The sequence below is a fragment of the Siphateles boraxobius genome, unplaced genomic scaffold, assembly GCF_051911475.1.
Source record: "Siphateles boraxobius isolate OS27281-9 unplaced genomic scaffold, OSU_SipBor_1 19, whole genome shotgun sequence".
Classification (NCBI taxonomy): domain Eukaryota; kingdom Metazoa; phylum Chordata; class Actinopteri; order Cypriniformes; family Leuciscidae; genus Siphateles; species Siphateles boraxobius.
The window spans coordinates 4707457-4731357 of record NW_027508799.1 but is presented as its reverse complement, the minus strand read 5'-3'; the positions used below and the strand labels follow the sequence as shown (position 1 = coordinate 4731357).

The 23901-nt window shown below is 37.8% G+C and overlaps 3 protein-coding genes across 3 annotated transcripts in view; all 3 read left to right on the top strand.

The window, feature by feature from the left end:
• LOC143741621 (uncharacterized) overlaps positions 1–23901 on the top strand; it is a 399552-nt gene that overhangs the window by 83744 nt on the left and 291907 nt on the right. The gene's annotated exons all lie outside the window — the stretch shown is intronic.
• Positions 1–23901, top strand: part of LOC143741618 (uncharacterized) — a 548742-nt gene that overhangs the window by 371625 nt on the left and 153216 nt on the right. The window lies entirely within an intron of this gene.
• On the top strand, positions 2387–21387 carry LOC143741616 (uncharacterized). Its single transcript, XM_077233879.1, has 3 exons — positions 2387–2455; positions 3334–3541; positions 19328–21387. The coding sequence occupies exons 2-3, from the start codon at positions 3370–3372 to the stop codon at positions 20278–20280; spliced, it is 1125 nt and encodes a 374-aa protein (XP_077089994.1). The 5' UTR covers positions 2387–2455; positions 3334–3369; the 3' UTR covers positions 20281–21387.

Here is a 23901-nt window from a genome sequence, read left to right as displayed (position 1 = left end):
AAAATTAGAAAGTTTTTAAAAACTGCATCTTTTTTTTCATTTTAATTTTACATCACATCATTTTTTTCAGCCTTTTATTGTGGCCCTAAGGCACAATTGTGGCAATAATCATGCTGTCTAATCAGCATCTTGATATGCCACACCTGTGAGGTGGATGGATTATCTCAGCAAGAAGTGCTCACTAACACAATTTAGACAGATTTGTGAACAATATTTGAGAGAAATAGGCCTTTTGTGTACATAGAAAAAGTATTGGATCTGTGAGTTCAACTCATGAAAAATGGTGGCAAAAACAAAATTGTTGCGTTTATAATTTTGTTCAGTGTAAATAAAACAAAAAATAAACCGAGAAGAGGCCTAGCAACGTCCTATACTCAGAACAGCTTACCAAGGAGGCTTACAAGTAGCCAACTACTTGAAGACGTTATCTGTGCGGAACTCTAGGAAGAGGATGCCTCAGCATAACGACTGAGTGAGAAGAGGCCCAAAAATACTTAAACTCCCTCTAGAGCCAAAATGCGCTCGTGCAAACGCTAAATACTATCAATCAGGAGAGAGCAGAAGGGAAAAAGTTCCTTACCGGTCTCTTGTAGTCAGTCCCGTGAATGCATCATACCTGGCGCATCAAGCTTCTTTGAAGAGTCAACAGCATTCCACCCAAATCTCTCTCATCACTTATGGTCGCAACCGTGGTGAAATCATAGGCTGCCGCCTGCCAATGTCAAGTTCATTGTCGTGTTTAGACTCATGCTTCAGACACCGGTCATGCTGGAGGCATTCCCCGTAGCCTCCTCTAGGGACAAAGCTTTTTCAAAAGGGAACCAAACCAATCCAATCAGGCTTTGTTGGTACCATGACCAACAAAGGTTGGATGAGCAACAAAGGATGACAAAACTGATCATCAACTTTCTCTGTCAATTCAGGCTTTGATCCTGAGATCATGGAGCGCCTGACACATGACAGTGTGACATCAGCAGAGAACATACAATCACATGCCTTGAAACGTAGAGAAACTGCAATACACTTCTTGTGAGAGAGTCAGCAAGATTATTTTCTCTCTTCTGTTACACAGCAAGAAGGAAATATCATGCTATATCAGTGTATGTGAAAAGTTGTGAAGTTACTTATATAGTTGATAAAATATATAGGTAAACCGGCTTCATGGTATAGGCCTCAGGTTCATCTCAAGATTATTTTAGTTCAGCATTTAAATATATTTTTTTCCAATTTCTTATTTTAATATACCTTTCACATTTGTTAGAAATTTCAGGTTCATTTTTATTAGTTTTATTATTAATTTTTGTAAGTTTCAGTTTAGTTTTTTAGTTTTCAAACACGTCTATTTAGTAATAGTAAAGTATAAGTTGTCATACTTGAATGTGCTATACTGAATGTTAAATGTATGTTGTGATATTCAATATGAAAATAAATGTAATTTGTGTATAATAGATGTCTTATTTAACCATAATCATGATATTGTAACTGTCGTGTTTTGTTCATGTTATACCCACGAACAACAGCGTATAAATTATGGAGGATACCACGGTCTCTATTGTGCCGGCCCATCCACATCTGTTTTTTTCCCCGTTGCTGTCAATATTACTTTTGTGTTGTTTTTCATGTTCTTAAACTCATTTTTAATGTTGTAAATAGTTTTAAAAAACACTGCAAATAAAACAATGCATTTTATTTTATTTCATTTAATATATAAAAAATACATATATATTTGGAGCCAGAGCACCGATGGTCCCTCTTGGAATTGCTCCGTTAATATTTTTTAATCAATCTCTCAAGTAGAGAGAAGAGTCTGTCTATCCTCTCCCTGCTCTCCTCTTCTTCTCTGTCTCTCTCTGAAACCTCATGTCTTCTTCTCTGATTAACTCCACCAGTTCATCCTCTTCGTCTCTCTTTGTCTCTGCTCCTCATCCTGGTCATCAACTACTTTTATACGACTAATTTACAAAGCCAAGAAAATTAATCAAAGAGGATAAACATAATTAATTTGGCACAATTTAAATTTGTGTTTATCTGTGGCCCAAATAAAGGTTTGATTTTATTAAAATTGATTATTGTATAATAATTATAGTTTTAGCTGTGGCACATTAGAAAAATACATCCAAACGTTAATTTAAAAATGTCTTGTTACTGAAAAATAAGTTACCAACCCCTGGTATAAATTATTTCTGCCCCCAAACAGCACAGAATTTCACAAGATGTGCTACAAACTCTATCAGAGCATCATTAGACAACATGCATTTCTCCAAGGATTCAAATATGAATACTTTATTTATTTCTGATTGTTTTTACCATGTGTGTGTGTTTTGCATTTAAATTTCTATGTACTATTGTGACTTTGGATAGCGGCTTGTGACCGGGACTTTTATTTTAGTTTGACGATGTGACGTCATAGATCTGCGCCGCGACCACCTATCTGTTGTGATTCCGCTGAAGAAAGGTTTGTGTTTTTAAGCATTTAACGTATTCGAATAGATAAAAAATAATAGATAAAAAATAAATATTCAGCCACTTTTATAATTATTAGAGGCGATATTAAAGGAATTAGTCTGCATTAAATGCACAATATACAATTGTATTGCTTTATCTATCATTAATGAACTTTATTTTCTGTGAGTAAAGCACATACATGAGTAACAGAACATGTGCGTCTCATTTTGCGTTGTATATTGTGAATCAGTTTATAGTGAACACGAATTTGGTCACTAGAGAAAGTTATGATGAGGTTTTTGATACTCCGAGTCAATTGAATCAAGTGATTCACGTAATGATTCAGTGATTTGAATCGCTAATCGTTGACGAGACATGCTGGTCAAAACAGGGTAAATGCAACGAGAAAACAAACACAAGTGCTATTAATTAAAACTTTTACAAACTAGCTGTAAATGTTTCTTGAAAATGGAGTCTATTAAATATAATATACAAATAATTAAATACAAACTTTAAACTAATAAACTGAACGGTATCGTGTTCTTTTTAGTCAGGAAATTACCCATGGCTTTATTACAGTAAAAGTGTAGTAACCATGTTTTTTTGGATGATTGAATTTTGGATTGATTACCATTTGCATAACTAAAGTTTTACTACAAATACCATGTTTAAACTATTACAGTGTAGCAAAACCATGGTTAATTTGTGATTACCATGGTTTACCTACAATGGATGTTTTTTTGTTTGTTTTATTTGTAGTAATTATGGAGCTATGGTGGTTGTTTGAACTAGGGAGCTGATTGATTTAGTTTGGATTTATTTTTCCTTCTGTTAATTAGCCTTTTCTCATCTTTGTTTTGTCATTTTCAATATTGTCTTAACACACAGAAAAACCTCTGATGAAGTGACCCACTATAGTTAAAGATGGCATTTATTAAAGAGGAAAGTGAAGAAATGAAGATTGAAGAAGCAAGCAGTGAGAAACAAGAAGATACAGAGGAACAAACAAAGATGGCATTCATTAACGAGAAAAGTGAAGACATGAAGAGTGAAGAAACATTCAGTGTGAAATATGAAGAGACAGAGGAACAAACAGGTTGGTTTCATTCTCAAAGCTGAACTCAAGTCATTTGATCCTTTTTAAAATGTCCAGCTCTACAGAAATGAATAATATTTTCTGAGAAATTAAAGTGGTTTTATTTAACTTGGAGCAGGTCCCTCATGTGGACAGACATGTTGAGTTCAGACAAATAATAATACTGCATTCAAGCAAACATGAGAAGATCCTACTCTCGTATTGAACATTTGTATTATGAAACTGGAGTAATGATGCTGAAAATTTTGATCACAGGAATAAATTGCATTTTAAAATATAAAATCGACGTCCCCGTCTACAGTCGACGGTAGTTTCTCTGGGTCTCGTCTACAATGGCGTCCCCGAACGTCTACAGTTGATGTTTCAAACAATGTTATTATTTTAAAATTAACTCTGTTTAACCCAGCTCTTGCCATGAGAATAGCCTTAGCTGCTGACATGCCATTTAATCTTTAACTACTTATCTTCCCACCATCCTTTTTTTTTTTCAGAATTAACTGATGGGCATAACATGTCCTGCCACTATTTTTTGTCAATGCAGAATAGTTCATAATGGATCCATTGATTCAGATCATTGAATCTGTAACTTCATTGTGAATTAAGAATGTCTTTCAGAATTTTGCTGTATGAGTAACTACTCTATTTTAGCTGAAATATCTAAATTGTTTAGATTCATTTTTAGTTAAAATGTAACATGTTTGGGTCACATTTTTCTCGGTCTAGGTTTTTTACTTTGTGTCCTCTACATAATTTATGACTTATGTAGCCTCGAGTCGGTTCAATAGTGTAAAAGCATAGAGCTTCTGTTGTTATACGTCACACGCATCACACACATGACCAGCGTCGGCCAATAGTGAGCCTACGTGTGACGTAGCTCTACGCAATTACACTAAGTTAACTGACTAGAGGCCCATAGAGAAGGAAATAAAGTCGTTATTTTTGTGCACAAAAAGAATTCTCGTCTCTTGATAAACTTAAGATTGAGCCACTGTAGTCACTTGGACTATTTTAACAATGTCTTTAATAACTTTTCGGGGCTGGCAAGTCTCAATCCCTTAGAAGCCTATGGAGGAGTGATCCAGCTCTCAGATTTAATCAAAAATATCTTAAGTCTTACGGGGTTGGAACAACATGAGGGTGAGTAAATACTGGGGGATTACATTTTTGGGTGAACTATCCCTTTAACTGGAGATGTTTTATTTTATTTGTATTAGGTACATCCGTGCCTCAATGTTTCAAAAAGTGGTGGGGGACAATATCGACCCTGAGAAAAAGTGGTGGGACACTACTTCACTGGATCTAAACAAATCAATCTAACCATAGATGTGACCAGTAGTGGTGGCTTTTTTAATCTATTTAGTCTTAACATATTTTTTTGACCTAAATACTAAATAATAGGCCATTTATAGTTGTCAAACTAAAAAGTTTTTTTATATTGTACTTTTCTCATATAAATATATTTATTCCAGAAAAAGATGGGCCTATTTTATTTTATAGGCTATTTTAATTTAAGATATTTTTTATTGAAATGTGCAACTAATGGAGCTTTGATTTAAAAAAAAGGTACTCCTGTTGTTAAACAGTATTTATGTTTACATTTTATTGTTATTTGAACAGCTGAGCATTTAATTATGAACCAGGTGAAGAAACCGGTTTATTATTTATTCATTTGATTTTGCAACTGTTCACTGAAATAGCCGGTTTCAATAAAACTACTTGAGACGTCATATTTGACTTTGACTAAACATTTGCTCTCACTTTGCAGAAAAATATTGGGATATATATTTTATATCGATATTCAGCCTAAATATACTGGGATATGACTTTTGGTTCATATCGCCCAGCCCAACGTCAGCCTGTGATGGCACTCAAAGGCCTGGTGTTGTGGTATATGGGCTCCGTTGTTTCTTTCCTCGGTCTGGCTTTTGATCCATCCTGCCACAAAATTGCATAATGCTTGGCAAAATTGTCCTTAGGAAAAGTCTCAAGTAAACTTTTCACCTTTTCCTTCACTGAATCAGTCTCTTTCCATGCTGCCCCTCAAAAGTGTCAACTTCCTCTTTCTGGAGGAAGGCTGAAGGCCCACTTCCTCGTCTTTTTTCTGCAGTCATTCCTTCAGTTTTTTGATTCACCCCAATTTGTCAAGGCAGCTGTCTGAAATTTGAACACCCAGAGAACCGCAAAAATCAAATTAAACCTACAGCTTAATTCCAAAAGTCTCATCTGGTTAACAACACAACAGCAGTTCCTCATTTTATTAAAAAGTGTAGTCCTTTTTTACGGGGGAAAAAGCAAGCATTCTTCTTTGCAAAAAGCAGGAAAACTACTCTAATTAGAAAACTACTCTAACTAGAATAAAGTGTATAATATAAACCAAGAATTCTTTGCCTTTTTTCTTTTTTACAAGAAACAGCAATAAAAAAACTGTAAGATGTCTGTTATGTGCCTGTTTAAATAACAATTTATATTTGACTTGGTCAGCCAATCTCATTCTCATACAATGCATAAAAATGATCTTAGTTAACCAAAATCTTAGAATCTCGGCAATGGATCGGTTTTTCACACTGTCTCCCAGGGATAATGGGATACACATTCTAGACGTCTTCAGATAGAAAATATAATATCCATATCCTCATCCATATCCGTGGGAGAGACCTGGTTGGCTCAGAGGCCATGTATCATCAAAGCTGTTACAAACGCTACACGTGCTACACATCTTATCTTTATAAAAACCACACTCAAGGTTGTGAAGACAACCCATATCAGGCAGGCTATGACCATTTCTGTAAGTCAGTGGTGGAAGAGAGGATATTGAAGAAGCGCAAAGTTCTCAGGCTGTCTCAAGCACTTGGTTTGCTACTTGTCCCCTACATTAACTTTTAAGGCAATAGTTAAGGAAATAGAGGGCACTGACATTTCAGCATACACAGTCTGTCATTTAAAGGCTAGGCTTTAAAAGACACATCCTTGCCTAAAGTTTTTGAAGTCATCAAAATATTTAGTATTTGTTGAAGACTTGTGTGCTGAGGAGGTTATCCCTGATGAAGCAACACAGCAGTCATCATCATCAGACCAAAGTGATGACGACAATGAGGATAACACTGAGCCAAGCCGGGTTGTGGAGGGGCAGACTTATGAGAGACTTCTGTATGATGCAGTCATGTCTCTCAAGGAGATCATACAGGACAAATGCAAATGTATAGCTAAACTGCCATGGCCACCAACAGCCCAAGACCTCAACCTTGATACTGCCTTGAGAATGATATCACCCAAGTTGTACAATGTTATTGCTTGGATAAGAGGTACTACTTCAGAGTTTCAATTCGGTGTTCAGCGTGTCAGTGTTGGTGTGGATAAGAAGCAGAAGATTGGACATCATGAATTTTGCCATGAGGTGCCTCATGCCAAAACATACTGCGCTAGCCATGGCGGTTAGGCATATGACTGGCTCAGCACAGGTAATTGGGATTTTGAATGGTCTTGGGCACTGTAGCTCACTCTCCCAAGTGCTTGAGCATAACACTCCTCTCGCAGAGCTGCAGCTTGAAAGAGGTGGTACATACATCCCACCAAGCATTGTACCTGAAATCTCTGCAACCCTTGTTTGGGACAACAATGACTTTGGGGAGGAAACGCTGTCAGGAAAGGGCACAACGCATAACACCAACGGCATCATAATTCAGAGGCCCACCTCTAGTGATGTACCTACATCAGAATTTGTATCATGTAGAAAAGCAGGAAAAGGTCCATTCAAAATCCTCCTATCCAAATTGACCTCCTTACAAGAGGAAAAAGGGCCGGTCCAGAATGTTTTAGGTCTAGAATTGAAGTTGGATATGAGATCTACATTCCTGTGCAGGCGACAAGAAGGACAATGGACAGTGCTTACTTCTTCATGAAGACTCAAGAAGTCCAAAGAAGTGTTTTTCCTGGATGGACTGGCTACAATGCACTGCTGTAGAGAGGTGCAATTCCACCATAATCTAACATCGGTTACCTGCCTGTCATTGATGCCAGTCCAACAGACTTAAACACGGAAAACATCCTCCTTACACGTTCCATAGCTATAGCAGAAAAACTGAAGCAGAACGAAATTGTGTTAGTAATGGATCAGGCCATATACTCAAAAAACCAAGAGATTTGTTGGACTAACAAAACATTTCATAATGGCTCGTCCTTCGAATGGGGGAATTTCACACAGCCGTGAAGTTGCTGTTAAGACTGCTGTTGATCTGCAGACTGCTTTCCCTGGTGAAGAATTTGATGATTTGGTTATGTCTGAGAACTTTCAAAGGATAATGAAAGGGTATGAAGATTTCATTAAATAAAATAAACACCACAAACAAGACATTCCGCTTTTGGTGCACATAAATTGCAATGGTTGAAGATCTTCTCTTCATCAGAGGAACACGAGAGGCAAACTGGAGTCTACACCCATCAAGTGTGCTTTCTATTATGCCTTGGTTCTTCTGTTATGACGGGATCAACTATGCCCGCTACCTGTCAATGTACTGGATGGAAAGGGTCAGTTAAGGATACACTCATCCAAACATAAACCGCCAGCTCTAATCAGGGGATTTTGTCACCTAAAACAGCAAACATATGGCTTTGCTTACACAGCATGTGATCAAGTCATCGAACAAACAGCAAACCATGACTCGCTGACTAAAGGTGGTTTTCACTTAACAAAGGTGCGGTTCATAGATGGACACTTACACAAACACACATACATACATACATACATACATACATACACACATATATATATGTATATGTGTGAGATTTTTGGAGATCAAGATGGCGGTGTGATAGCAGTTTGGTGTGCGTGTCTGTTTTTGGGAGTCCTGTCTCGGGTTTATTCTCGGGTTTTAAGCAATTTTAAACGTTTTTATGTCCTGAGGGTCTTTTGGAGAGTTGCCGAATTGTAGTTTTATTGTTGAAATTAAGGAGTAATTTCATCAGTCGAGGGTTCGGCCAGGGTGACAACGTGCGCTGAGTGGGTCAGCCGGCTGAGCAAATTCCGGGTGCACCCATAACAACTCCAAGGATGGTTCATTTGAAAGTGGCTGCAGATGGTCGTCTCTGATGGTGCGAGCAGCAAAAGAGTTGGAGGACTTTTTTTTTTTCATCTGACTGTTAGACCTTACATTTGAGCTGGCCCATCGCGGGATTTCGATCGCAGGACTTAATGGATCTGCCAGAGCAACTACACTTTCTGTTCCGAGGCCGCTGTGCATTTGTGTGTTGACTCCGGTCGTTGAGCGTTGGAGGCTTAGCGCTGGACATAAATCTCAGGTGACTGCTCCTCTCCCTTCTCACCCTCTGCTGCGATTTCCTTTTTTATCTCTGGACGTTGGATGTGATATTTTTGGATTTTAACAATGACTGTCAAATTTATGAACATACTTATTTTATTTAGTTTGCCTTGCATGTATGCCACTGTCATGTCATTGCTGTATACATCGTTCATTCTCTATGGAGGTCTATGATCTTCCATTGTGTCGGCAATTCGCGACTAATTTTACCACAAATCAACTTCTCAATGTATTAATAATTGATCATATAAGGAACGTTTTCCCTCATGCCTTGCTGGCGTTTGAAACAGTTATTTCTTACGGCTGCCTAAGGATTTCCTCCGATCACAAATCTTCTTTAAATGTTAATAAGTCCCTTTCACGAACATTGATTTTATTGCTTTTATTTGTCTCTGGCAATGTTAATGTAAACCCGGGCCCCCTGTCCACTTCATTAAATTTACATCATCTTTCAATGCCTACTGAATTTGCTAATAGGTATGGAATTGGTTTTCTACACATCAACGCTAGAAGTTTATTACCTAAACTGGATTTATTGAAAACGTGGTTCATGTCTGCTAATCCAGATATTGTTGTGATCTCTGAAACTTAGCTTAAACCCTCTGTTCCTGATGATGTTATTTGTGTAGGTGGTTATAATGTTTATAGAACAGATCGAAAAAGGGCGTGCAGGAGGTGTAGCTATTTATGCATCTCAAAAATTTCCTGCGTCTGTTTTACTTTCCCAGTCAATCCCAAAACAGTTTTAACTTATTGCCTTAGACATTAAGGTAGCAAATGCTCCATTTACTATCATTGGTTGCTATAGGCCTCCTTCTGCTGTTAATGAAACATTGTCGACTCTAACTGAAGTGTTGTCTAGGTTAAATAATTCCGAAATAATTTTATTTGGTGACTTAAATTGGAATTGGCTCAGTGACAAATCAGATAATTTTAAGTAGGTCTGTAATTCTTTAAACTTAGTACAACTTATTGACAGCCCCACCAGACTAAATCCACCTAAGCTTAATAGTGACACCCTGTTGGATGTCTTTCTCACCAACAGGGCTCATAAATATACAGCAATAGGTGTGTTCGCAAATGATATGAGTGACCATTGTGTAATAGGATGTGTGAGAAACACCTAAACTTAAGGGTCTCACTGTTTTAAGACGCTATTTTAAACACTTCTCAGAGCAGGCATTTTTATCTGATTTGGCAAGACTAAATTGGGATCGTGTTATACTGATTCCTAACGTAGATGAAGCTGTTGCTTTTTTTCAGCAACAATTTCTATTGATCGCAAATAAACACGCTCCTTTCAAAAAGCATAGAATAAAGAACAGGGATAATCCTTGGTTTTCTCAAGAACTAGCCCAGTTAATTCAATTAAGAAATAAACAGTGGTCCCTAGCTAGGAGGACCAGGAGTAATGTAGATTGGCAACTCTTCAGAACTTTGAGGAATAAATGTACCTCAGCCATTCGGACCTCTAAATCAAATTATTATCTTACCTCAATTAATGATAATTTTAATAATCCATCTAAATTCTGGAAAACAATTAAAGTATTGCAGAACAAAAAAGCTTCGGACTTTCCACAACAATTGAATATTGGAAATGTAACTATCACAGATAAAAACGACATATTAAATTCTTTTAATGATCATTCTGAGAAGGCAGGTCATTTATTTGTTCAGCAGCTTCCATCAATCTCATTTAATCATTAAAAATGTTTTTTTGCCATCTAGTACATCCTCGTCCTCTGCTTTCTCATTTAACTTTGAAGCATTTCAAGTTCAAGACGTTCTAAATTCAGTAGACCCTAAAAACCTGGACCTGATTGATCTGGATCCCTTTTTGTTAAAGGTGGCTGCTCCGGTCACAGCTGAGCCTATTACTCATATTTTTAACATGACATTATGTTTTAACCAGGTTCCAACCATCTGGAAGCAAGCTTATATTACACCCCTATTCAAAGCTGGCGATCTATACAATATGAACAATTTCAGACCTATCTCCAATCTTTCTGTTCTTTCAAATATTTTGGAGTCATTAGTTGCCATCCAACTTAAATCATACTTGCACTCGCATAACATTTTAAATGATTTGCAATCTGGGTTCAGGTCAGGGCATAGTACAATAACCGCCACGTTAAAAGTCATGGATGACCTCCAAGAGGCTATAGATAAAAAATGTATTTGTGTTTCTCTGTTCATAGACCTCACAAAGGCTTTTGATACTGTGGACCATCCATTGCTTGTTAACACCTTGCTGAGATCTGGCATTGGATGTAATGCGGTCAAATGGTTTCATAGCTATTTGTCCAATCGTTCACAAATGGTTAAAAATGGAAATGAATTGTCAAACCCAGTCTTTGTTACGAAGGGTGTTCCACAAGGTTCAGTCTTGGGACCCTTGCTTTTCCTAATTTATATCAATAATATTTGTGATAATTTTACATTTTGTAAGTATTATCTGTATGCAGATGATACAGTTATGTACTCCTGTGCCCCCACAGCTGAGTTGGCCTTTGCAAATGTGCAAGCAGATTTTGACACACTGCAACATGCGCTAATAGATTTGAAGCTGCTGTTAAACCCACATTAAACTAAAGTTATGGTTTTTAATACGGGGCGATTAAAGTTGCCACCTCTCTCCATCGCTTCACTGGATGGAGTCTGTATCCAGTCTGTAGATAATTATAAATATCTGGGAATTTGGATGTATAAAAAACGTATTTTTAAATATGTTGATTATCTTGCAAAGAAATTAAAATTCACATTGGGTTTTCTGTATAGGCTAAAGTCCTGTTTCTCCTTGGCTTCACGAAAACGCTTAGTTGCTGGCCTATTTCTGTCACAGATAGATTATGGGGATACAATCAATAGGTTTGCCTCTCTGTCCAGTTTGTCCAAATTGGACCACCTTTATCACTCAGCTCTTAGATATGTCACTAACTCTAGTTTTAGGACACATCATTGTTTATTGTATAGTTTGGTAGGATGTTCATCTCTTCATCTGCGAAGGCTTGAACACTGGTATATATTAATTTATAAGGTCATTTTAGGAAAACTTCCAAATTATTTAAATATGAAATTTTTATTATATCGAAGTTATCATAATCTCAGGTCACAGAACTGTCTACAGTTCAAAGTGCCTGCTATTAGAACAGAGGCTGGAAAGCTAAGCTTGTTCCATTATGGCCCTTGATCTTGGAATGATGTACAGACTAAACTCAAACTACAATCCCTCATCTCTCTAAATGATTTTAAACATAGAATAAAGGAGGTGGTTACTGCTAATTGCAGCTGCTTTGCTAATTCTATCAACTAAACCTATGATCAAATAATGTTATTTATGTGAACAGTACCATGTAGGGTATTATGAAATACTTATATGTTTGTGGTGTTATGCTGTGTTTCGGTGTTGTATAACATTGTGTCGTGGTGACTTGTTTTTCTGTGTTTGCTGTTGTCTAATGATGATGTTGCGTTTGGTTCCTTGTGCTTGTTATCTGTTTAATCCTGCTATCTGACCCTGTCTTGACTAGGTCCCACTTGTAAAAGGGGTTTTAACCTCAATGGGATTGTCCTATTTAAATAAAGGTTAAGAAAGAAAAAGAAGAACATATATATATATATATATAACAAATGTTTCAAAGTTAGAGTTGGAAACATCTTGAGAAAAATTTGTCTTTTTCCACTAATTTTGTATGCATGCAAATTGTATAATTTCTATGGTAAACATTTCTAGTTATTGTGCTGTTAATTCTCATACTGTATTTGCAGAAAGTTTTGGAATATGTATCCTCTCCCCAAATTTGTTACTAATAAAACACAATAAGAATAATTTAATGAGAAGGCTTATATTGGCGTATTAAAGGATTAGTTCACCTCAAAATTTAAATTTCCTAATAATTTACTCACCCCTATGCCATCCAAGATATCCATGTCTTTCTTTCCTCAGTGGAAGAGAAATTAAGTTTTTTGAGGAAAACATTTCTGGATTTTTCTTTGAAAAATGGATTTCAATGGCAACCAGCGTTTTGAAGTCCAAATGAATCAATGCAGTTTCAAAGGTCTTTGAAGTGCTTAACGGGCTGTGGATGATCGCAGCTGAGGAAGAGGGTCTTATCTAGCGAAACGAAAAATATGTATATATACTTTTTAACTACAATTGTTCAGATTGAGCTTATCTGCAACGCGCCGGGAACTACGTCATCACGTTGAAAGGTCACGCTCAATGTCACCGGCGCCGGCGGAAGTACCGCCCCACTGTTTACAAAGCGACCGTGCGAAGGAGGATAGTTCAAATTGTATTGTATGTTGAATGACATTTATGTCTTTGTGTCATATTATTGTTTAAAATGGTCCTTATGTGTGCGTATCCTGGGTGTTTAAATCTTTTAAAACCTAAACGTTTTTTTTCGAGCGTTGATGACGTAGTTCCCGCCGCGTTGCAGATAGGCTCAATCCGAACAATTGTATCTAAATCCAACAGTTTCTGCTGAACGGCAAAAGAGGCAGACAATTTAGCTCTTGAGAGATCAGCAGATGAATTAAGATTTAAGTCTTCAAATCTTCGCTGACAACGCTGAATCTTCAAGCAATCTGACCTTAATCACCAAATCCAACAGTTCCCACTGAACTGCAATAGAAAATAAGTTGCCCATCCCTGATCTAGCTCATTTGTGAGGGCCTTCCTCTTCAAGGCAACAGCTTGCTGTTCATTTTCTCTTCTCTTCATCCCGGTAGACATGGTACTTCTGCCTGGCTCCTGCAGCTGAAAGGAGCAGCTATTTTGTGATCTCTACTATGGCTCAACTGAGCATTTCTGCTAAAGATTGGAATATAAAAAGTAAGGGTGATAATTCCATAAAAAGACTGTTAGATTGTTTTTATGACATTAAAGTCTGGATGGCTTTAAACATTTTACATTTTAATGAAAGTTAAACCGAAGTCATGATATTTAGACCCAGCAGTTCTACTAATGCCTCCCAATTGGACCTGGGTCCCAATGCACCCTATGTCAAGTACATGGTAACTAACCTTGGTGTTAAGATGGAAAGTGATTTTCAACAAGAGAAGCAGATAAATTCCGTTTTAAAAGCTAGTTTCTTTCAACTCAGGTTGCTTACCAAACTGAAGCCATTTTTATCTTTCACTGATTTTGAGAGGGCTATACATGCTTTTATCCCAACTCGCCTGGATTATTGTAATGCTTTATGTAGATGTTAACCAAGTCTCCCTCTCCAGATTACAAATGGTTCAAAATGCTGCCGCTCGACTCCTTACTGGAACTCATAAATGAGATCACATTACGCCTGTTCTTGCCTCCCTTCATTGGCTACCGGTTTGCTTTAGAATACATTTAAGATTCTGTTGTTTGTTTTTAAATCTCTTTATGGTCAAATGCCAGCTTATATCTCCGAACTACTGAAGCCGCACGCTCCTTTGAGGTCATTAAGATCTGCTGACCAGCTACTCTTTGTTGTCCCTAGAGCGGGGCTCAAAAATAGGGGAGATCAAGCATTTTCAGTCGTGGCCCCAAGGCTGTGGAATCATTTGCCTCTGCATGTCAGATTGGCCCCCAGCCTTCACATTTTTAAATCACCATTTAAAACTAAATTTTATTCATTGGCCTTTAAACCTGCTTGAGAGTTGTATTCTGCATTTTTATTTTCTAGTTTGTCCTTTGTTTTAAATGTTTGTTTTTGTTACTCATGTATTTATAATCTATCTGAAAACATGTCAATGTCCAGCACTTTGGTCAAGCTGGTTGTTGTAAATGTGCTTTACAAATAAAGTTGGATCGGATTGGGGAAATTTCACATTGTCATGAGATCCAATGGGTCGATGCTCATGGCTTTACTTCAAGTTGTTCTCATTACAGCCAGATCTGTGGGCAGAAATTTGTTCACCTGTTTTGGTGTTGCCTGTTTTCCATTTGCTGTTTTATGGTGTCATTCCCATATAAGATAAGAATCTTTATTGTTATTGCACATCAATTAATAGAATGAAATTGCAGTGCATCTTCGGCCAGTGCATAATAAATTTATAAACATTAAAAAGAGAGAAGTAAGCAATATAAATATTTTGCATATATACATCATTTAAACATCATTGCACACAAACACTTTATGAATTTAGGGACCTAATGGCCCAAGGAAAAAAACTGTTATTGAGTCTATTGGTCCTGCTCTTAAGGCACCTGTACCAGAAGGCATGAGATTGAACAGATGCTGTCCTGGGTGTGAGAGGTCGGCAGTGATTGCCCTAGCTCTTCTGAGAAACAGCATGCTGGCGATGTCTTCTAGCGAGGGTAGGGGACTGCCAGTGATGTGTTGTGCTGTCTTTATGACCCACTGCAGGTTCTTTCTGTCCGCCATTTTACAGTTAGCATACCAGACCGTAATGCAGTATGTCAGGACACTCTCAATAGTGCTGCGGTAAAAAGCCACTAACAGTTTTTCTTCCAGATGGTTCCCTCTAAGTATCCTTAGAAAGTGGAGTCGTTGTCTGGCCTTTTTTACCACCGCAGATGTGTTGGCAGTCCAGGAGAGGTCATCGGCTATATATGTCCCAAGGAATTTGTAGGAGGACACCTGCTGAACACAGTCCCCGTTGATACTCAGTGGGGCTGGTTCCCCCTTGTGTATCTTGAAGTCTATGACTATCTCCTTATTTTTGCTGGTGTTGAGCAGGACGTTGTGTTCGGAGCACCAACCTGCAAACCTCGTCCCTGTACGCAGTCTCATCCCCTCCGCTGATGAGGCCGATGACCGTAGTGTCATCCACAAATTTAATGATGTTATTGAAGGGGTGGATGGATGTACAGGCATGCGTGTACAGGGAATACAGGAGAGGGCTCAGCACGCAGCCCTGGGGGGAGCTTGTGCCGAGGGTCAGGGTGGAGGAGCAGTTGGTGCCTATCTTAACCGTTTGAGGGCGGTCAGTCAGGAAGTTCTTGATCCAGGCACAGGTGGAGGGGGGGAGAGCGATGTTGATCAGCTTATCCACCAGGATGTCAGGGACAATGGTGTTAAATGCCGAGCTGTAATCTATGAACAGCATCCTGACGTAGCTCCCTGGTTGCTCCAGGTGGCTATGTGCTGTGTGAAGAGTAGCGATGGCGTCATCCGTTGATCTGTTAGCTCTGTAGGTGAACTGATGTGGGTCCAGGTTTGAGGGGAGCAAGGCCTTGATGTGGTGCAAGATGAGCCTCTCTAAGCATTTCATAACTACTGATGTTAAGGCAATAGGTCTGTAGTCGTTGGGGCAGAAGACTTTGGGACAGGAATGATGGTAGCTGACTTCAGGCACTGGGGGATGGTAGCCTGTGACAGTGAGAGGTTGACAATCTAGTCAAGACTCCCACTAACTGGTCAGCACAGGCACAGAGTACTTTTCCGATTACATCATCCGGACCGGCTGATTTTCTGGTGTTCACAGTCTTTAGCCCCTGCCTCAACGGATGATCCTGGAGTGTGAATGTGCTGTGACTGGAGGTCTGTGTTGTCCGTGCTGCTACATTTGGTTAGTGCAGATCTTTTGTGATCTGCAAAAGGCTGTGGTACGGCTGCCTGATGTTTAACATTTCATACCCTGCTTGTAATTATACTTCCTCGATCAGATTCAATTTTAGTTGGTGCACCCCAGTCAAGGATTATTTGGTTATTTGGTAACATCCAATGAACTATACCCACACGCTGAGCGCATGGTCAAATCTAGGGCTGCAACAACGAATCGATTAAACTCAATTATTAAAATAGTTGGCAACGAATTTCATTATCGTTTCGTTGTGTCGTGCGATTATTACGCCAGTCAATAATTCGCAGAGATGTTTGAGTATAAGTTTAAAAAAAGTTGAGAGCGGAGCAGAACTATGAGGCGCCGGACTGGACAAAAGCGAAGCAAACTCCGCGAGCGCGAGAGAGGCCCAGTGTGTCCGAGATTGGCGAGAGAGGCCGAGTGTGTCCGAGAGTTATAAAAATACCCGTGTCCGTGTGGACAAGGCCTAAGTCAACCAACTTTACATCTCTTATAATAGCTTTGGATTAGCCATGCCGTGGTTTCTCACTTACGCTTATCTAAAATAACATTAAATTAAAACGGAAGTAAAACAGACGCACCCAGATTTAGGTTAGTCAAGCAGCATTTTTGCCGCTCTAAACGGAAATAACTAGCCTGGGAAAACCCAGACAACTTCCGGCAAATTTAGATTTGCTCTGAAAGTTAGTCTGGCAAAGAGCTCATTCAAGCCCATTTCCAATCCGCCGAAATCGAGGCACCAATCAGAAACGTTGGGGCGGGATTTACACGATGACGACAGCACTGGGATTTTGAAGCAGATTTTGTAGCCTACATTACAAAGATGGATGCCGCTGTCGAACATCACTCGTTCGAATCAGCTATCGCGTCTGTTTTAAGCGATTTGAACGTTTCCTTTTAGTTAAAACCCGAGCAAAGAACAACACTCGGAGATGTTTCTCCGCCGCTCTGCATACGTCATCTTCATCGCTCTGATTGGGTTTAGGTCTATCCGCGACGTCCGTTGGTGACGCCCCTCTGGAAATGATTTGTCTATAACGCTTTGCCAGACCATAACTCTGTTACAACTGAGAATGGTCTGGTTTTAACCAGGCTAGGAAATAACTTATCTCTGCAAAAAAAAAAAAAAACACTTAAATTAGTGCCAAATATTAGTCGTCAGTCTGACGCAAAAATTGCGGTAACATACAAATCCGTTTAATCTACTGGGGAAAACAATTTCTGAGTAGTTCAGAATGAATTCAAATGAAACAATTTATAAAAGTTCAGAGTTAGTGAATCCTGTTGTGAGGTTAAACAGCTCCCATGAAATGGGGAGAAAAAGTTTGCGTTCTCTGAGTGGGTTTTGCCATGTGCTCTGTTATGAACCACTCTCAGATACATTAAATCATTTGATTTCTTGACAAAAATACAGTTACAACTTCACTATCATTCTGTGTATCGTTTCTATATTTAAGCTTCTCACCTCTTAATTATTTGTAATCAAGAGCAAGTCTGTTTTGTGCTGTAAGTATAATTCTGGCCAAACAAAAGGTTTCCTTGACCTTTTAACTTGCATCATATCATTCTGTTTCTCCTAACTTTGCTTATCATAAACAAATGCATTGACTTGCCTTTTTCATTTATCAAATCACATGCTTTCCAATTGTTTACAAACGTACAATTTTCATTCTGTCGTTTGCTCATTCTCATCAAGTGTTGCTAGTTTGTTACAACAAGGTGAATAAAAAAATGGAGAAAGCATTTAGCTGATTTTAAAACTTTAGGCTCTAATTTACAGCTCTTCGAGTACCAGAAAATAATTTGGAAGATGTTATTCCAATTTAGGTTTCATTTCTTGTTGCTGAAAATAATGTCAGAGTCAGTTAGAATAAAATCAAATGTTTACATTTATAATGTCAGGTAAATGTATCATGCCAATTTCATAATCAGTTCAAAGATAGTAGATACAAAACATCAAATGCTCTGGCATAAAGAGAGAAGATGCAATACCTTGACATTATAAAATACATGATGCGAAGTGGCTGGTTTGGGTTACAGAATCGTGCTGAGCCTCTTGTTGCAATTCATTATATAGACAGAAACTTCTTCCACATGGAAACATTTATTAACAATGGGAATTTGCATTCCGAGTTTACACCTTTTGGGAGCAAAATGCCATTTGCCTGGAAGACACACCCTCCTTTGTGTACAAATCATCCCTAAACCTCTTAATAACTTATTACCTTTTGGTTTACCTCTTTGGGAATGAGACTTTTGTACCAGTCACACAGACATTTCAAATGATACCAAACATGTATAATACTGTATGATAATTATTCACATTAAACCATATAGATCTTTGGGTGAATTTTAGGTGATCTCAGCATGAGAAAGAGGGAATGGGGGGGGGTCAAGGGAAAAATATGTAGATTAGGATTGCTTAGGTGAGACTTGTGTCGCGAATGGTGATGCTAGTTTCACAAGAGAGAGTTCAAATGTTAATTTCCTTTGTTCTTTCAGAGAGTAGCCCTCTCTTCCAGTTTTCCAGTCTTACAGTGGGTATAGGATCTAGCACATATTTTGTTTGCTGCTTTAAAGTTGCAGTCCGTAATTTTTTTGTGTTCAAAATTTATATAAGCGAGTACATCATGAATTCATTTTCCAAACAATGTTTTCGGCTTATCCTGAATCACTTCAGTACACCTATAATAAGTGTTTATATCCAGACTATTTTAGACTGGTACAGCTGCCGAGTACCCTAGAACCGCGTGACTTTTAATAGACATAAACGGAAAGAAGTAGCTCCGGCTACAATTTTTTCTGTAAGACTCATGCAGTTCTGTTTATTAACTGCTAGAGCGCCAAAAGTTACATACTGCAGCTGTAAATATCTAAATGTTTTGATGTCTGTTTGTGCCATTACACTGGTGTTAACTAGTATTTTCTCTGTTCACCTTAGACCTAATGCTGCTGAAAGAAGAGAGTCAAGATCTGAATACAATGGAAGAAAAAGATCATGATTTCATAACTGGAGAAAAATCTTTTAGTTGTTCACAGACTGAAAAGAGTTCAGCAAAAAAAAGAGCTCAAAAGACAGAAACCCTTAATCATCATAGGAGAATTCAATCAAAAGAGGACTGTTTTTTATGTCGGTGTGGAATGAGTTTTCCGGACATAAAGCGCCTTAAAAGGCATGTAATATTTTACTCCGGAGAGAAGCCTTTCAAATGCCAGCAGTGTGAAAGGAGTTTCCGATTCAATAAATACCTTAAGACGCACATGAGAGTTCACACTGGAGAGAAGCCTTTCAAATGCCATCACTGTGGAAAGAGTTTCTGTCATAAAGTAAGTCTCAAGACTCACATGCTGCTTCACACTGGAGAGAAGCCTTTCACCTGCAAACTGTGTGGGAAGAGCTTCTCACAACAAGGAAATCTTACATATCACATGATAAGTCACTCTGGAGAGAAGCGTTTTATGTGCTCTCACTGTAGAAAGAGTTTCATTCATAAAGTAAGCCTCAAGACTCACATGAGAATTCACACTGGAGAGAAGCCTTTCACCTGCAGCCAATGCGGAATGAATTTTACATATAAAGAATCCCTTAATATCCACATGTGTGGTCACACCGGAGTGAGCCCTTACACCTGCAAACTGTGTGGGAAGAGCTTCTCACTAAAAGGAAATCTTAAGACTCACGTGAGAATTCACACTGGAGAGAAGCCGTTCGCCTGCCCTCACTGTGGAAAGAGTTTTACACTTAAAGGAAACCTTGAGATTCACATGAGACTTCACACTGGAGAGAAGCCTTACAAGTGTCTTCAGTGTGAAGAGAATTTCACATATCATAGAGACCTGAAACATCATTTGCAAACGCATTCTGGAAAGACACAGTTGTGTTCATCTGTGTGACAATGGATTTAGAAAAGAGAGCAATCTAAAAAATCTGCACACTCTGGATGAAGGCAATTTAATTGTGATCCGTGTAATAAAAAATTTCATATTTACAGATAAACCTGAAAAGTCGTGCCTACGTTTGACCCTATTTGTGTTTGTTTTTTTGTGTGTGTAAATACTTTTACATGGTTCTGCAATTTAAAATGGCACCAGAAAATCTCTGTAAAATGAATGCTACTTTCATTAGTGTGGCTGAATGTAGCCAAAATCTGTTTTTCTGCTCAAATATAACTATTCACATCTCCTTTTAAATGTGGACCATATCAGTTACCATCTAAACAGGTGACATGCCTAAAACACACGTTTGCTGTGGGCCGAGTCCGAGCGCGATTGTATGGCGGGCCGGAAGGTCCAAAAAATAAGACTAATGACATGTCGTGGGAAGTCACTTTACTATAGCCACTAGCTACTGAGATTCCCGATTGATAAGCTGGTCAGTGGATCTATATACTCACTCTCCTCACGCAGTGAGCGACTCACTTTCCTCAGCTGGCGACTCACTTTCCTCGCGCAGCGAGCGACTCATTCATGTACATTGACCTAATATTATAATAAAATCTCTACCCTTTTCAAATACTGTGATGGTGCAACTAGTTACATTCAGTAAAGTTTCTAATCTTTGTCTTGTAAATGTCATTTATTCAGAACTAATATTCCCATCAGTGTTCTGCAGCCTAAGCTGTAGCCTATTTAAATCACCATATTTGTATACGCCTTCTTAAATGGATTCTCATGGCTTATTTTTTCCTTTATAGAGGCAATTTCCCCTTAACCTTAGGATATAATCTTTCATGTCAAATATGCACAAGCATGAAAAACGTTGTTTAACCACTTTACAATAAATACCTGGCTATAATGCTTTTGTAGATTTTACTAATGTAATTACATTTTAGACACAATATTGACTGTTTTTTTTCTGTTTCAGCAGCGAAAATAGTTCCAAACAAAGATCACAGCAGAATGCGCATCTCATACACTGAAAAAAATAAATCTGAGTGAATGTAAATGTTATATAATTAAAATGTGTGATATTAACAATAAAATGTGACGTTTGTATCTTTACATAATATATCTGTTTTTGAATTCATCTGCATTTGTTCAAAACACAAGACAATGTGCATTCTTTTCCTTTACAAAATTAATCTAAGTAATCCCAGCCAATCTTTTTAGGTACACACACACAACAAGCAATACCTTGTTTAATTTACTCAGTGCAAAAAATTACTCCCCTTCCTGCTTTGTTGGTCTGGAAACCCCTTGCATTCCAAACGAAGAGGTACACGAGGACTGAACCTAAGGTAAGAATAAAGTTAGCAAAGTAGGCTAACAGTTAATGTTACTTGGGTTTGTACATTCTTTTCAGTTCTCGAATTGTTATACAAAAATTAGGCTTTAAATGTAATTTGAAGATAGCGTTGTTGTACATGGATTTTCTAATTACCGTTAATTACCATGTGGCAACGCTGGCATGGCTATTATGTTGTGTAGCCTAACATTAATTTAAACTTTGCAAGTGGCGATAAAAAAGTTTGTTCTAGTGTAATTTAAAGCTAACGTTAGAATCCAGCAATAAAAGGGATGTAACGTTAGTGTAAGCACGTGGATTTTTAGAGCACCCATGAATAATGTAGGGTATTAACATCGTTAGTTTTTTTTCCAACCTCCCTATTTTATTCTTTAAAAAATATGTATTTGTGTTTAAGTGACTGATGGGAACAAAAATCTTTGAAATCGGTCTAGTAGGCCTATTAGGTTTAGACCGCTTCAGTCTGCAGAGGCGAAATAATTAACAGGCCTGTAGGCATATCGTACGTTATATGGGCAATTGCGTACTTTTAATTTACATCCACAAAACCTGGTTGCTTTGCCACTGACATGCTCAGATTATTATTCTAAGTGTCTGACAACATTACCTATAAAAAGATCGCTGACAGCCCTAGTTTATTGTTTAAAATTCACTGCACGTTAAAACATATTTTACTTGATCTAAAAACTGAGTATCATATTAGAAAGATTTAAGACTCCAGCGTGGATATTTGGCCACTAAATGACAAAACTGAGTTGCAGTGACATTAATTGCTAATTTTTTTGTCAAATAGTGCAAATAATTATTATAATATCATAATAATTTATTTGTGTTCACATAGATGCAATTGACAGCGTCGTTAGGACTCTAAGTCCAAATGTGCGTGCATTTTTAGAAATATCTATTTAGTTTGAAAACTAAATCGATATTTTTACTGCGCGCTATCAGTTTTTCTTCATGGTTTGCGTTAGTAAGGTAGTTTGTACGGTGTATTGTTACGGTTAGAGCGCTCATTAGGGGTTTACAGCTGTCAATCATCTTACGTGACCATAGTCCCGCCTTCTGCATGACGCGGTTCCCTGCACACTTTCCCATCTGAGCTAAGAGGGAAATCAAACCCAAAGTAACATTTCAACTGAAACTGAAGACAATTTGCTGTCTGATCAGCAGTGTTTGTGGAGAGAATAAAATGTGAAACTATTTTTAATTAGGCTATAGTTGTAGTTAAATTATTTGCTATGTTTTTGGTTTCTTGCATTGGTCAGTTACTAACCATAACACTGTGTCCTTAACAGGTGATTCTCCTGACAAGTAGGCTACACTGGATAAAGGTATGTATCTTTCAATAAATTGGTTTATTGTAGTGAGGAAACTGGGGGTAAAGTTATAATAACTCAGTTAGCTCATGGGCCAGACAAAAAGTTTTTTTCATTTCAAATGGCAAAGTTCAAGTTGTCCTGTTTTTTGTGTGCATTTTTTTGTGCAAATTTATAGTCCTGTCAAAAATTTCTTAAAAAAGTGACTTAATTTATAACGTGTATGCACCATACATTGCAGGCTGCTCAAAGTCTGCCATTGCATTAGTTCCCATTGCCTTGGTAATCTATTTTTGTTGATCCCATGGTGGCAGTTACATTAGCTAAAAATACTTAATTAGTTTACTTCCACCATTTTAAAGTCACACATCTTTTGATAACCTGAACCTGACTGATTACTTGTGGAAAAAATATACCCGTATCATGCTTACCTGATGCGACTGTTAGAATAAAATCTGATTACCTGGAGTGAATGACAAGATGCTTACCTGATGAAGCTGTAAGAATGAAAAGAGAATGCAACCAATCTGTATGCTTGTGGAAAACAATATATGTTTACCTGATGAGGCTGTCAGAAAAAAATATGTTCATCTGATCACCTCATCAATGATGGCGTAATTTTAGATTATCTTCTTTCGATTTGTCAGTTGCATACTACCCTAAACAATTGTATGGGTCAAAACAATGGGCTTCAATATTGTCATATTTGACCAATCTACTTATGTTCAGTTAGTGCCCCAAAGTGACTCTTAAGAATATGCTGGGATCTGTGTGATGCACAGGCACCATAAATTAATGTAAAAGTCAAGACACTCATACCGAAGACAAATTGTTTAAAGATTTCATAGGTGTTGAAAGTAACCCTTCTCTGTAAAGTTCACAATCAAAACAAATGACTTGTGGTGAATTGTTAGTTGAATGTTTCTTTGACAAATATGATTTTAGGGAATTCCA

Excerpts from the sequence above, each read along its gene's own strand:
- LOC143741616 (XM_077233879.1), top strand. The coding sequence starts at position 3,370 with ATGGCATTTATTAAAGAGGAAAGTGAAGAAATGAAGATTGAAGAAGCA. Across the intron at positions 3,542-19,327 it reads AGAGACAGAGGAACAAACAG|ACCTAATGCTGCTGAAAGAA; the intron begins GTTGGTTTCATT and ends TGTTCACCTTAG.